Source organism: Populus nigra, chromosome 1 (genome assembly GCF_951802175.1).
Source record: "Populus nigra chromosome 1, ddPopNigr1.1, whole genome shotgun sequence".
Lineage (NCBI taxonomy): Eukaryota > Viridiplantae > Streptophyta > Magnoliopsida > Malpighiales > Salicaceae > Populus > Populus nigra.
The window spans coordinates 41438946-41455454 of record NC_084852.1 but is presented as its reverse complement, the minus strand read 5'-3'; the positions used below and the strand labels follow the sequence as shown (position 1 = coordinate 41455454).

At 37.2% G+C, this 16509-nt stretch overlaps 1 protein-coding gene and 1 long non-coding RNA gene across 2 annotated transcripts; both read left to right on the top strand.

Moving 5' to 3' along the window:
- The first annotated feature begins 293 nt into the window (after nt 1–293).
- On the top strand, nt 294–2726 carry LOC133687580 (uncharacterized). The gene is made up of 3 exons (XR_009840912.1): nt 294–847; nt 1171–1353; nt 2113–2726. It is a non-coding gene; the product is annotated as an uncharacterized LOC133687580 (long non-coding RNA).
- A 1186-nt stretch (nt 2727–3912) lies between these two features.
- On the top strand, nt 3913–7123 carry LOC133687491 (glutathione S-transferase T1-like). Its single transcript, XM_062107045.1, has 7 exons — nt 3913–4111; nt 4238–4311; nt 4516–4576; nt 4790–4843; nt 5369–5448; nt 5681–5886; nt 6647–7123. The coding sequence occupies exons 1-7, from the start codon at nt 4047–4049 to the stop codon at nt 6848–6850; spliced, it is 744 nt and encodes a 247-aa protein (XP_061963029.1). The 5' UTR covers nt 3913–4046; the 3' UTR covers nt 6851–7123.
- Nucleotides 7124–16509: the final 9386 nt, after the last annotated feature.

The window sequence follows — 16509 nt, the reverse complement described above, 5'->3', positions numbered from 1 at the left end:
TTTTTGATTGCATGATTGGCATGCTTTTTGATTGCATAATTGTTACCATGTTAGTGATTTTTTTTAAAGTAACGTTTGATTGCATGTTTGTTAACAACTTTTTAAAAAAAATCACTAACATGTTAACAAACATGCAATCAAAAGCATGAACCGTAGATAGCCCATCAATCACTGTGTGCAGGTCATGCTAATTTAATCTTCTTTTACAATTTTATATGAATATCTTGTTATTAATTAAATTAGATATCCACGTAACCATTTTGAGGATGAAGGGTTCATAGTATATGTAGATCGTTCGTCACAGCCTTCAAGGGAGATCGTCATCTTCTGCAAGGTTTTATTTATTTATTTATTTTTACAGCTTTTTAGAAAACCTTTTTTAATCCGATGGTGCTAAATGAAGAGCTAATATATATATAATGTTTTTTCCTTGTTTTTCATGCTCCAAAAGAAAAGTCAAATAAAATACTAAAATGTTTTTTCTCTTCCATAAATGCTATTTCTACATCTCTTAAAAAAGCCAAAATCAATACTAAAATGTTTAACTCCTGAATTAAAGGTACTCCTTAATCAAGCATTCCTTTTCTGTGTGTGTTATATATGTGTCGATTTTTTTTTAGTGCAAAAGTTGAGGCTTTTGTTGCTTGTTAGCAAAATTGAGACCACTCCAGATGGAAATTATGGTCATCAAGGGTTTAGGGTGCAAAAATCTGTGCCGGGGAATGATCGGTCTTTATCAAGAAAGTTGAGACAGTCATGTGTGATTCTTGATTGCGATTTCAGAAATATATCCTATGGGAAAAGTGCCAGCGATTGTAGTTGATGGAAAATTCAAGCTTTTTGAGAGGTAACATAAACACAAACTGCTAGTTACTTGCTCGTCCTTGTGATTGATCTCGTATGTTTTGGTTTCTGGAAATCTAGAACTTGAGTTTGCTGCTAGCAACTCTATTCTACGATATAGTTTTATACATGTCCAGCACTTGTAAATTTTTGCTAGTACTGTGTGAGAATGTGTTGTATAATGCAGGTGACAATGTGTCTTTGGTCTGCATGTGCTTTCAGTTGCAGGATTTAGTCTATTCAAAGACTAATTGAACGTTTTATATGATTTTAAGACTTGTATGCTGGTGACCAGTTCTTAACATGTTTTATTGTTCACACTGTAAGGTATCCGGTTGATCACTACAAGAGAGCTTAAATTCACTCAAATATTGGATTGACAAAGCTATACCTTCATCCCTGTCGAAGATAGAGGCTCTGTGGCTTAAAGAGAGTGGCCAGTTCTTGCTAGGCAGTAGTCAACCATCCATAGCTGATCTAAGCCTCCTCTGTGAGATAATGCAACTAGAGGTATGTAGATATGACTCACCATTTCTATACGATGTAGCTAGTGTTGCTGCTATAATGGGAGAAAATTCAATAAGAGTGGGGTTTAGCTAAAGTTTCGGATACAATATAGTTTTTTAGGGTGTGAGGATTTACTTAACTTGAATCACTCCCTCTCACCTCTCTTTTATACAAAACCCAAAAGTAATCTCATTCCCACAACCATTCCCACAACAAAAAACTATTGAGGGAGACAAAATATAGATATTGTAGCAACGTGTTTCATGTCTTCTTCGCAGTTTTTTGAAGTCCAGCTCTCTTCATTAGAGTAATCTTTTTCTCCACAAGGGAACTTGCCAACTACAAGCTTTTACATTGATTTTCCGTGAGATTTTTGGTCAATACTAACAGATACGTTGAGTAAACCTCATTGCTTTATTGATGTATGGGATCGAGGCCTCTCTCTACTCAAGTTCATGTGTTTGCTTAAAGAGAACTGAAATCTAGACCAAGTTTCTTTCTCATTCTTTCTCTAGGATTAATGGTAGTTCACCTTGTATCCACGAAGTCATTAGAGGACAGGTTGAGCATAAATTTCTTTCTTTCCTTCCCCATACGCACATGCACACTTACATTGCCACACATACACTAACACATAGTAAGGTTGGAATCTTTGTTGCTTCAAACTTGCATCGAACATCTATTTATACTTGATACTGAGGAAATGAAGTTGCCGATAAAAGGCCTTTGTTATCTCAAGGCAAAACTTTTTTTGGACTTTAGTTTGTAGATGAAACGGAGAGCAATCACATACTTGGTCCATTCAAGAAGGTTCAGCAGTGGATTGAGGATACAAAAAACGCAACAAGGCCCCACTTTGATGAAGTGCATCAAACCCTCTTTGGAGCCAAAGCTAAACTACAGATGCAACAGTAATCGAGTAAAACCATTGAGGTGGAGCAAGATATGTAAGGAGTCTTTGTTTTAAATCATTTAAAAGCAATAAGCATTTCTTGGTTCATCCAGTGGAAGTTCGAGCCAAGAATTTAATACAGCACGACTGGATCAAATAATGAGGTGGACACAGCATGTTAATAATTTATGTACTTTTGATATCCTGCGATGTTCTGTAATAACAATTTCTGATGTATTATAGATAGCAGAGACTGCCACAAACCGAAACCATTGTGTTAAACTTTACTGGGTAAAAAATTGTGACAATGTGTGTTTAAACTCTTGAATGATGGAGTCATCAGTCCAGCAGTAATTGTTTCGGAGGTGTGCTGCAGTGCCGAGCTTGGCATATGCTGATACCCTTAACACATTTGGATTTGACTGTAATATCATCTTTCAAATCCAAAGGTATAAAATGGTGCTGGAGCTACGTTCTTTCCTTATCCGTTGTTTCTTATGAAATTTTGATTTACAGTGTAGTTAAGTGCATTGAAGTTTTTCTAGTGGCTAAGAAACTAATGGCAACACAACCCATCTCATGAATCTTCATGAGGATTATCACCAAACATAACAGCCAATTTGTTTTGGTGGAAGCATCGAAGCATACACTTTACCTTGGCATGTAGAAAGATTGAAAGGGGAAAAACATTGACGCTGATTTTCTCATCAGCAAAAGCAGAAGAACGGAGAGGCTTCTGCGGGGAAAATACTTGGGAAATGCTCAATTCTTAAGGCTGTAAACAAGCCGAGAGGAGTATCATAGTGTTCAAGTTCGCTTTATATAAATCAAATTGAGTTCGAGCGGAGCTTAAGAACCACAATAATGTTAAAGCTTGGTTTGATACGATCGAGTTTGAGCTTGTTCAGAAACAAATTAAAATCAAATTTTGAGCTTGTTAATGAACAAATTAAAATCAAATAAAGACGAATTAAAGTCATTGTTTTTTTTTTTTTTAAGTAAGGTCCAAATAATAGTTTTATATTATCTTCTAATTTTTTTTAAAAAAATTAAAATTATTTGAACTTTAAACTTGTAAAAACTCATACTATTCTATAATTAATTTTTATTAATTAAAATGATAATGATGAAGTTTGAACTCGTAATTATTTAGTTAATAAGGTTCTAATATCATTTTTAATTTAAAAGCTAAACTATAAAATATAAAAATAATTTTATATTGCTATGTGAATATGAAAAAAAAAACTTAAATTTATATGATGGTGAAAAGGGTTTAGATAATTGAGACAAAAGGGGACATGCCACTTTAAGATTTATAATTTTCACTAAATTGTCAGGTCCAATTTTAGTGCCCTGTTTTGAAGTTCTAAGGCTATTGGACCTCCCATCCAGTAAAAGAAAGATTTGAGTGATACTTCTTCCTAAAAATATATATACTAGTAACTTTTTTTTTCCCATCAAATTTGCCCTCTTATCTTTCATTTTTTTTCCCATTTATCTGATAGAAAAAGAACATAAAATTGACAAAAGAATGAAGTTATAGACAGATTTTTAGAAAATAGGGATTAAAAAATTAATATTTGAAACCATGAGGATTAATCAATTATTGTTGGTAAACTACAGGGACTTAGTTATAATTAACTCTTACAATATATCATATGTATGTATGATAAGGTTTCAGAGCCCTGAGATAAAACAGTGCAAAAGGGGGAAAAGGCTCTATCTGCTACCTTAGTACCTCACATCAACGATTCAACTGTAAGAACTAAGAATCAGAGATCTAGTGAGAGAGAGAAACTAGAAAATGAAGCTGAAAGTATACGCAGATAGAATGTCACAGCCATCACGGGCTGTTCTCATCTTCTGCAAGTAATTTTCTTCATTTCATTTCCCTTTGTAATAGGTTCCTCATGTACTAATTCTCACTGCAAGTTCTTGAACATGTTTTTTTTTTTTGCGTGTATTTGATCTGGGAATTGTATATTATTGATACAGGGTAAACAGGATAGACTTTGAGGAGGTTAGAGTTGACATATCAAAGCGCCAGCATTTAACTCCTGAATTCAAAGGTACTCCCAATCAAGTTGCCCCCCTTCTGTGTCTGTCTATGTTCATGCTGTGTTTAGTTATTTGTGAATCGGGTCAAAAAACTGAGGCTTTTGTTGTTTATTAGCAGAATTGAGACCTCCCCAGATGGAAATGATGTTAATTTAAGTGTTCTTGTCGCTTAAATTGTGCTAGCAGAATTAAATGTTTGTTGATTATGGTTTCAGAGATAAACCCTATGAGAAAATTGCCAGCTATAGTTGATGGAAGGTTCAAGCTGTTTGAGAGGTAATTTAAACACTTGCTTGCCTTTGTCATCTCTCACATTTTTCGTTTCTGTAAATCAAGGACCTGAGTTTGTTGCTAGCCATTTTTTCCTATGATTTAGTTATGTGACCTGCACCATAAATTGTAGATGACAAAGAGAACTGGCACTCCCTTTTGCCGTTAAACATTTTAATTCGTCAAATTACTTATTGAATTATTGATTGTTCTTTGCAGTCACGCGATCTTAATTTATCTTGCTTGTGTATTTCCGGGAGTTGCTGATCACTGGTATGTAAAAGCTGCTTATCCAATGTAATTAATTTCTGTACATTTTGGGATATGGGTGGCTTAAATATTGGAAATTCTTGTTGTTCTTAACGCCCAAAAAAATGTGTTGAAAAAAAGCAAGGAACATGCTCCTGTCACTAAGGGCTCGTGGGCTATTTCTTGATCTGTTGTCTTTTGTTGTACCAAGGCAGACTTTGTCGATTGCTATAATCTTTAAGATATGAAGGGAGAAACTGGACAATATTAGTATAGTCACTTTTCAATCTTTAAAAATGGACAACATTAGCAGGGCTGTTTTTCGATTTACTAGAACTTACTGGTTAAATGAATATGATTCTCACTGTAACCACACTGAAAGGTGCTTGGTCTTGTCTAATGCAGAAACAATGTATATATTTGGTTGACCTATGCTTTCTCGTGCAGGATTTTTAGTATATTCAAAGACTATTTTGTTATTTTTGATTTAATTCCAAGATTTACATGCCATGGCCAATTATAAACAAGTCTGCCTGTTCCCACTGTAAGGTACCCAGCGGATCTTTTCAAAAGAGCTAAAATCAACTCGGTTTTGGATTGGCATCACTCCAACTTACGCCGTGGTGCAGGTATGCCGTAAAAAATTTGATCTGAAACAATTGTGAGAATCATTATTTTGTACATGTTTAATTTGATTTTGCTGTTATGCTTCTGACTTGGAAATTGACATACAAAACGGCTTATATTCCACTGGTTCTAGTTACAATGTTCCTGGCGACTTCCACTGGAAAGCTTTTGTTTATTTTTCTTACCCAAGATTCTGATAAGCTGGTGCTTTTCCATTTTATACTTCTTCTTCAGCTGAATATGTCAAGAATACCACATTAGCACCTGCCCTTGGTCTACCTCTGGATCCACAAGCAGCTGCCGAGGCTGAGAAAGTTCTGTTTTCATCCCTGTCAAAGATAGAGTCTGTGTGGCTTAAGGGAAGTGGCCGGTTCTTGTTAGGTGGAAATCAACCATCCATAGCTGATCTAAGCCTAGTTTGTGAACTAATGCAACTGGAGGTACATAGATATGACTCTTTGCTTCTATGATATAATTACTATTGGCTATGTAACTATAAAGAAACAAAGAAAGGGATGTATTGGCTGTGATAGAGATAAAAATTCTTAGTGAGAGAGATTTACTTAGAGTTTTCATATTAGGATTTTGAGGCATGAGGACTTAATCAAATTTGAACACAAGGGAAATATCTGTGTTGCCTCTCTCCTCCCTTTTCTTTTCCAACACCCAACGACAGGCACACTTAATCTCACTGTCAGAACAGAGCAAGGTGCTATAGAGATGAACAAAACATGGATGTAGTAGTGTGATGGGTTATGTCTTCTAGGCAGTAGTCAGAAGTCCAACTTGTTTTTATGGACTATCACCTTATGTTTACTGATGCTGAAATGGGAATCTAACTCTGCAAGGAAAGATTTCAGCTTCATGCTCTTACGTTGAATTTTCCATGGATGTAAAGGTTAATTACATCATAAATTTCACGTGTTTTTTTTAATGGCTGAAACCTAGAGCATAATTTACAGGTGTCTAGGATTGCAGGCAATACCTTTTTTGTTCTTGCTCTGATATTACCTGACTGTTTGGGAAGAAATTCATTTAAAAAACATAGATCTTCTATATTTTTTACACTTATTGAACTGTAAGGTAGGATTTTTTGTTGCTCTAAATTTACCTTGAAATTCTTTCATATAATGCGAGGAAAAGAATCAAAGAAGTTGCCTCATGAAGGCATTCTCAAGTAGAACTTGTTTTTGGCTGTAGGTTTTGGATGAAAAGGATTGCAGCCGAATACTTTGCCCCTACAAGAAGGTTCAGCAGTGGATGGAGGATACAAAAAATGCAACAAGGCCACACTTTGATGAAGTGCATCAAATCTTGTTCAAAGCCAAAGTGAAACTGCAGAAGGTACGGTCAATGAGCACAAACAGTGAGAACTTGAAAACAAAATTGGCCTCAAAGATGTAAGAATTATTTTGTTTGAACTTTGAAGTCATAAATATACATATGGTAAGCAATCTGGGTTCATCCTGTAGAGGCTTCAGCCAAGAATGATGGTTAATACCCATATGATTGGAGCAAATAATGGGTTATGCAAGTAGTCGTGATTTCTTGCAATTTTTTGTAATAAAAATTAGGGCTACAAAGAGATGCTGTATCATAGACATCTGCAAATGCAATGGACAAAAAGCCTCATTGTGGAACTTCTTTTGAATTGAAAATTGTCACAGCAATTGTTTAGACTTGTCTGCGAAGCAGTAGTTATTTCTGGTTGAAATTTGATCCATGCCCTCATCAAGTGTTTTACTTCTAGAAACTAGGAGTACTATGTTTTAGTCCATGACACCATAAATGTTTCCATTCTCCCCGAGGGTAATTCTCAATCATAATATCGTAACTCTTTGAGTTCTTGCATCTTTAACTTGCTCAATCTTCATTACGTGGAGTAGCCACAAATCCAGAGAGATCATAACACAATGATCATAATGTTATTTGTATGCCAAGAAACAGCCAACATCATTAATAGTTCAAGCAACACACCTTAAATTTATCATCAAGTTAATCCCGAGGGTGCGTGCTTGATCATGTCTGAGTTAATAGTTACATGTTCAAGTTATTCTCGTGTTGATGGCAATCTCAAGGTAGCAAAACACTTGGCTACATTTATTATATGCTTGGCAGTGGCACCAATATTTCTATCTGCATACCTGTGAAAGAAATCCCGACTTTCACAAGTCTTGCTATGGTGATTATCATTTGAAACAGGAAGAAAACTCTAAACATTTCACGCACCATGTATAAAATCTCTCGTCTTTGCTCATTTTCCTTTACTTTTAATACCTCATGCAGCACCAGTCAATTGGCAACGCTTCCTACATATCGTCTACATTGCTCTCAATCAACTCCTGATCAACTCTTAATCACTATCTTTATTCCATGAATTTCTATTTCCTAGATTTTCCAGTTTCTTGGGCCTTATGTAATTCGTCAATGAGAGAGAGTTCTGAACCACACTGACTAAAGAGACAGCCATGGAGCCCACGGAAAAGGTCCACTATCCACAGTAGTAAACGGAGTCCAGCGCCAGGGAAAAACGCCCCGGCTGCTATTGGAATGCCAATGAGGTTATATTTAGGGGTGTTTAAAAAAACCGAAAAACCGATTAAACCGAGAAAACCAGAAAAAAAATAACCGAAAAAACCGAACCGTGAAAAAAAATCGATTAAACCGATTAAAATTTTGAAAAAACCGACCGGTTCGGTTTGGTTTTGGTTTTTTAAGTCTGGAACCAGGAAAATCGAACCGAACCGAAACCGAAAAAAACCGAGCCAAACCGGAAAAAACCGAGTCAAAACCGAGCCAAACCGAAAAAACCGAGCCAAACTGGTTTGAACCGGTTTTTGCTCTAAAAAACCGAACCGAACCGAACCGAAACCGGTCGGTTTGAACCAATTTCGGTTCGGTTTCGGTTTTTTTTAAAAAAAATAAATAAATTTCGGTTTGGTTACTTTTTTTGATAAAAATCGAACCGTTAACACCCCTAGTTATACTCATAAGCCTCATTTGTACTTATAAGAGTATTTTTGGAAACGTCATTGAAAATGTATTTTTTAGAATTTAAAATTTTTTTATTAATTTTTTATATATTTTTAGATTGTTTTGTTTTTAAAAATAATTTTTTAAAAATAAAAAAATATATAATTTTAATATATTTTTAAATAAAAAATATTTGAAAACGCAATCATTGCCACAATTCCAAATATACCCTAAGCTAATCTAAAAAAAACTTTTTCTATTGTGCGATTTAGAGTATTTTTATAAAAATATTTTTTAATTAAAATAATATATATTTTTTATTTTTTTAATATTAATACATTAAAATTATTGAAAAATATTTAAAAATTTATTAATATAATATTTTTAAAAACAAAAAATAATTTGAAAAACACAGGCACATGAACCTAGATAAGTGTATAGCAGTCAGTACATCCTCCAAATTGCTCTTCATCGGAACTATGCCATTGCTTCAGTTTCTGCAAGCATCAGTTCTACATCAAAAATTAAAAATATTTTTCTAAATATTTTTTGTATTTATTTTTAAAGTGCTAGAGTATAAAAAGATTCAAAAGGAGTGCAGACAAATTAAATGCAAATGTGCCAAATGGATAGTTACCAAGATCAAATTTAGAACCCTTTCAGTTTCAGGTAATAGCCTACGAAATTCATCCTACTTCAATTACACTACCATAGAAAAAACAAAACTGTATGTATATCAAAGCAACTGGAAAAAGGAAAGAGAAGCCAAAATGCTAATAGAATCATATAGTTTTACCATTTTGAGTGTCATTATAGATTAAAAATAATAACAATAATGAACTGTTTGCAGGATGAGTTTTCATAAGAGTCATTTTCATGCCTCTGGATGACTATATTTTCATGTCCCCCATTCTGAGTTAAATCTTCACACGCACAGAGAGATTGGATCATTGGAATTCACATAACCATTCTGAGTTAAATTTTGACATATAATACAAAGCAACATAACAACGAGCTTTTACTTGAGTATTTTGTTGGGTATACGACCAAAGTCCCACATTGGCTAGAAATGGGGAGGATCATGGGTATATAAGGATGGATAAATATCTTCATTGGTATGAGGCCTTTTGGGTATAGCCCAAGAGCAAATCCATGAGGGCTTAGGCCCAAAGTGGACAATATCATACCAATGTGGAGATAAGTGGTGTCCATAGTCCTTACAAGTGGTATCAGAGCCTGGTTGGTTGGTGTTGTTAATACACAAAAGTCATTCGTGTATACGGTACTATTCACGTCTACGGCACTATTCATTCATACGATACTGTTTACATACGATACTGTTGGCGCTATAGAAAATCAGTGCGGTAAATAAATACAGGCTAGGAAGTTCTGTCTAAGGAGATTGGGTTTTAAGCGGGACCATTTGTGACCCCTCCAATCTTTCCTGGGAACTTACTTAGTGAAGTATTATTTACACGATACTAGTTCTATATACGTTACAGATCGGTGAAACGGTGATAGCTGAATAGATCACGGTGAATAAAATGGCAGCAAAGTACGAGATTGAGAGGTTCAAGGGGAGCAATTTTTCATTGTGGAAAATGAGAATCAAGGCAATCTTAAGGAAAGACAATTGCTTGGCAGCAATTGGGGATCGACCCGCGGAGATCACTGATAATGCAAAATGGAATGAGATGGATGGCAATGCTATTGCTAACATACATTTAGCATTAGCTGATGAAGTATTATCAAGTGTGGCGGAGAAGAAAACAGCTAAGGAGATATGGGAGACTCTAACAAAGCTATATGAGTCCAAGTCTTTGCACAATAAGATTTTCTTAAAGCGGAGACTTTATACCCTTCGAATGGCAGAAACCACGGCGGTGACTGACCACATCAACACAATAAGGACTCTATTTTCACAACTCACTACGTTGGGTCAACAAATAGAGGAAAGTGAACGTGCAGAGCTTCTACTTCAAAGTCTTCCAGATTCGTATGATCAGCTCATTATCAACTTGACCAATAATATCCTCACAGACTATTTAGTCTTTGATGATGTTACAGCCGCCATCTTGGAAGAAGAAATAGGCGCAAAAATAAAGGAGACAGAAATAGTTCAAACCAAGCAGAGGCATTATTGGTGTCAAGAGGGAGATCAACGGAGCGTGGCTCCAGTGGGAGTCAAAGGCAAGGGAGGTCCAAATCAAGAAGTAAGAAGACTGTGAAATGCTACAACTGTGGCAGAAAAGGGCACTTCAAAAGGGATTGTTGGTTTAAAAAGGGTATAGAGAACACTGCAGAGTCATCAAAACCTCAAGGATGTGTTGCGAGCACCTCAGAAGATGGGGAGGTTTTATATAGTGAAGCAGCGACAATCTCTACAGATAAAGAAGAGCTTACTGACGTCTGGCTAATGGATTCAGGAGCAACATGGCATATGACTCCTAATCGAGATTGGTTCCATACATATGAACCCATCTCTGGAGGCAAAGTGTTCATGGGTGATAATCATGCTGTAGAGATTGATGGCATTGGCACCATCAAATTGAAGATGTATGATGGCTTGATTCACACTATTTCAGGAGTGCGACATGTGAAAGACTTAAAGAAGAATCTTTTGTCCGTAGGACAATTTGATAGTCTTGGCTGTAAGATCCGAACAGACAATGGAATAATGAAAATTGTCAAAGGAGCGCTGGTGGTTTTAAAGGCAAGAAAGACAGTTGCAAACATGTTTGTATTAATGGGAGAAACACATCATGGGGCAGAAGCGTCAATCGCATCAGCCAATCCTGCAGAAGAGAAGACGATGATGTGGCATCAAAAACTAGGCCACATGTCAGAGAAAGGTTTGAAAGTTCTCTCTAATCAGAAGTTACTCCCTGGGCTTACAAAGGTTACTTTACCCTTTTGTGAGCACTGTGTTACAAGTAAACAACACAGGTTAAAGTTTGGCACATCAACAACTAAGAGCAAATGCATCTTAGACCTGATTCACTCTGATGTTTGGCAAGCACCGGTTGTATCCTTGGGAGGAGCAAGATACTTTGTATCATTTATAGATGACTTCTCCAGGAGATGTTGGGTGTATCCAATTAGAAGGAAGGCAGATGTGTTCGCAGTCTTTAAAACTTTCAAAGCGCGAGTGGAACTTGAATCTGAAAAGAAGATCAAGTGTTTGAGGACTGACAATGGAGGAGAATATACCAGTGATGAATTTGATAACTTCTGTCAACATGAAGGTATCAAAAGGCAGTTCACAACGGCATACACTCCACAACAAAATGGAGTGGCAGAGCGGATGAACAGAACTCTATTAGAAAGAACAAGAGCAATATTGAAGGCTGCAGGTCTAGGAAAGTCATTCTGGGCAGAAGCAGTCAATACCGCCTGTTATGTGATAAATCGATCTCCATCAACTGCAATTGAGCTGAAGACACCGATGGAGATGTGGACTGGGAAGCCAGCTGATTATTCTCGATTGCATATATTTGGAAGTCATGTGTACGTGATGTACAATACACAAGAAGTTAGCAAGCTGGATTTAAAATCCAGAAAATGTGTATTCTTGGGATATGCTGATGGAGTGAAGGGGTATCGCTTGTGGGATCCCACTGCCCACAAAGTAGTCATCAGCAGAGATGTCATATTTGCATTAGGTAAAATGCAAATGGAAGAACATAATAGCATTCTAAAGGAGACTACAGCAGTCCAGATTGAAAATACTCAGAATCATACTTCTTCTGAAGATGCACCAAAGCATGAAGAGCAAGAACAAATAGAGTCTGAAACTCCTGAAGTTCGGCGGTCGACTCGTGAAAGAAGACCACCGGCTTGGCACTCAGAATATAGTACTGAGAGCAATATTGCATATTGTCTTCTAACAGAGGATGGAGAGCCATCAACTTTCCATGAGGCTATCAAAAGCACAGATGTATCTATGTGGATGACAGCAATGCAAGAGGAGATTGAAGCTCTGCACAAGAATAACACTTGGGATCTTGTTCCGCTACCACAAGGAAGAAAGGCCATTGGCAACAAATGGGTTTACAAGATAAAACGTGATGGCAATGATCAAGTGGAGCGGTATCGTGCAAGATTGGTGGTGAAAGGATATGCTCAGAAAGAAGGAATAGACTTCAATGAGATATTTTCTCCGGTGGTACGACTTACTACAATCAGAGTAGTCTTGGCAATGTGTGCTATATTTGATCTTCACCTAGAACAGTTAGATGTGAAAACTGCATTTCTTCATGGAGAACTTGAAGAAGAAATATATATGCTCCAACCAGAGGGTTTTGCTGAAACAGGCAAGGAGAACTTGGTTTGCAGGTTGAACAAATCTCTATACGGTCTCAAACAGGCGCCGAGGTGTTGGTACAAGAGATTTGATTCCTTCATAATTAGCCTTGGGTACAACAGACTCAGTTCAGACCATTGTACGTATTACAAGAGGTTTGAAGAAGATGATGTTTTCATCATTCTGTTGTTGTACGTGGATGACATGTTGGTGATAGGCCCCAACAAAGATCGAGTCCAAGAATTGAAGGCACAGTTGGCTAGGGAGTTTGATATGAAGGACTTGGGACCAGCAAACAAGATTCTAGGGATGCAAATTCACCGAGACAGAAGTAAGAGGAAGATTTGGCTTTCTCAGAAGAATTATTTGAAGAAGATCTTGCGTCGCTTCAACATGCAAGATTGTAAGCCAATTTCCACCCCACTTCCTATTAACTTCAAATTATCCTCAAGTATGTCTCCTAGCAATGAAGCAGAGAGGATGGAGATGTCTCGAGTACCGTATGCATCAGCAGTGGGAAGTTTAATGTTTGCCATGATATGTACAAGACCAGACATTGCACAAGCAGTGGGAGCAGCTAGTCGATACATGGCAAATCCTGGTAGAGAGCATTGGAATACTATTAAGAGGATCTTGAGATACATCAAGGGTACCTCAGATGTTGCATTATGTTATGGAGGATCAGAATTTACTGTCAGAGGTTATGTTGACTCAGATTTTGCTGGTGACCTTGAGAAAAGAAAATCCACTACAGGCTATGTGTTCATAATTGCAGGAGGAGCTGTGAGCTGGATCTCTAAACTTCAAACTGTTGTAGCATTGTCCACAACAGAAGCTGAGTACATGGCAGCTACACAAGCTTGTAAAGAAGCAATATGGATGAAGAAACTTATGGAGGAGCTCGGGCACAAACAAGAGAAGATTCCTTTGTATTGTGATAGTCAGAGTGCCTTGCATATTGCAAGGAATCCAGCGTTTCATTCAAGAACAAAACACATAGATGTTCAATATCACTTTGTTCGCGAAGTGGTGGAAGATGGAAGTGTGGACTTTCAAAAGATTCACACAAAGGAAAACCCAGCAGATGCTTTGACTAAACCAGTCAACACTGATAAGTATATATGGTGTAGATCCTCTTCTGGCCTAGCAGAAACGTAAGCAGCATGAAGATGACAAGTATAGAAAGGATAGAAGAAACACAGATGATCAAGTGTGAAGACTTGATTAAATCATCAAAGTCTTCAAGTGGGAGAATGTGAAGCCACCACTTAATTAATTGGTGGAAGACAAATATTAGTGGAGTTGTTGGCATAATTAGGTGCCATGATTTATGGCATAATTTGTGGCATAATTGGTGCCATGATTTATGGCATTTGTCCCCTCACTCTTGCCTATAAATAGGCAATGCCTTCAAGCTTATTTTGCACACCAAGTTAGAGAAGAAGAAGAGGAGAGTGAAGAGAGAGTAATCCCACAAAGTTGTGAGGTATTTGTGAGAGAGTAAGTGAGGTGTTTTCTCCTAGTAATAGAGAGATTCTTAGTTGTTCTCCTATTATAAGAGAGAGGTTGTAATTCCCACATTACTTAGTAAAATCCTTCTATACTTGCCCGTGGACGTAGCCAAATTGGGTGAACCACGTAAATTCTTGTGTGTCTCATTTCTCATTTTATCCTATCTCTTGCCTTTTATCTTGTCGGGTTTGCATGCTAGTATCCTAACAGTGGTATCAGAGCCAGGCCCCGGAGTTAGCCATGATGGATGAATCCTCGGAATGCCGAACAGAAGGTGGTGGGCCCCCAATCACGATGTAATTCATGGATCAGCTCTATTGGATAGGTGGTGTGCTCCCTTCACGGACGTCTCCTGATCCCAACACGGTGAAGAGGAGTTGACCTAGAAAGAGCAAACTCTCAAGTCAGGTAGTGCTCTCCGGATGCTTTATGGACGTGTCCTGAACCCAACACGGTGAAGTAGAGAATGAAGAATCCTGGTTGGTTGAGAGTGGACGGATGAATGATCGGTTTGAGGGGAGGCTCGGTGGTCCTTTGTTCGAGGGAAGGATTGTTGGGTATACGACCAAAGTCCCACATTGGCTAGAAATGGGGAGGATCATGGGTATATAAGGATGGATAAATATCTCCATTGGTATGAGGCCTTTTGGGTATAGCCCAAGAGCAAATCCATGAGGGCTTAGGCCCAAAGTGGACAATATCATACCAATGTGGAGATAAGTGGTGTCCATAGTCCTTACATATTTGTCTTCAAATACTTTATCCAACAGTTGTTGAACACGTATATTAGTAAAACTGGGGAAGAACATGACTTGAGTCCTATTGTTGAAGACATCAACAATGGCCTCAAGCACGCCGGGAAGCCTTTTGATAGCCTTCTCAACTGAACCAGCGCAAGCAGAACATGTCATTCCTGTGACCGAGAACATTGCCTTCACCTATGTCCCCTTCCACGCCTTTCGGGTACTTTGGCATGGATGTTTAGTGAGGCCTCGGTAACAAGTTCCCGTAATTCTCCCTGCGTAAGCAAGTTAATGTCAAGAACTTGGCAGACATAAAAATGTTGGAAAAGGTGGGTATCTTTTTTACTTGTGGAGCTTGTAGTTTTGGCAGTTAAGCTTTTGCAGCACAGAGCATGAAGTTGATGAAACTTTGAGCAACTTCTCAGCGAGACATCATTATTGCCTTCACCGCATTGTATATATTTTGGTTTCCTTTATAACAAAGTCTCAAAGCTGGAGGACTCTTAGTGAGAGGTAGTGGCTATAGGGAAAGGGACTTCTTAAATGGCTTGTGATTCAGAATCCAAGGGTGAGTGGAGGTGATGATCTTGTTTGATTTAAAAAGGAAGAAAAGGAAAGAATTCAGCAATGATTCTTGAGAAAATTCAATTTTCAGGGTCCACCATTGTCTAAGTTGTACTAGAATTGCTCTTGCTGTTTTCTTTCTTGTATGATTTGAAGAGTTGAATACAGACAATGGAAACCCCATAACTCCATGAGAAACAATTCTGTTAAGAACACAGAAACAATTCTTAGGCTAAATTCTATTTCACTCCTCTACGCAGAACAAAGTAGAACTAAACACTTGGCTGCAAACCTTGGTGGTTTTAACAAATTTTGTTGCCTATCCAAGCTACTTCTAAAGAAATAGCAACTCTTGAAAGGGGCAAAGCAGGCCACCATGGTCTGGTGGTGATAGTACCGTAACTGGATTTGGCTCTTGCGCCAAGTCAATACCTAGCAAGACCAATTTAGTTTCTTGATCTGGAAAAAGGTAGGTTTGAAGCCTTTCCATCCTCATGTTTTGTATGAAAATTAAAGAAGGAAAGTTTGGTTTACAGTCTGGACTTTCTCCCTTTGTTCATATAGAAATGGATGCTGAGCAATATCCTACAACGTTTTCATTTAGTGCTAAGTGGCTAGGAAAACGATATCCAAGTTTGATTTTATATTCAAGATTTTCACAGAAAACAAGTGGACGCCCCCTTGTCCATGTTTCTATTATCTGTTGCTGATTAAAAACGTTTACTGTTCAGAATAAGAAAAGATATGAATGACAATTTATCAATACCCTGTATTATATTATAAGAGGTTGCTTGGCGGTGTAGTAGTGATTGTTTTTTAAATAAATTTTTGTGTTGAAATGCATGCTAATGATTTTTTTTATTTATTTTTTAAATTATTTTTGATATTAGCACATCAAAATAATCCAAAACGTACAAAACACATTAAATTTTAGAAAAAAAAGTTAAATTTTTTGGGAACACGGTTTG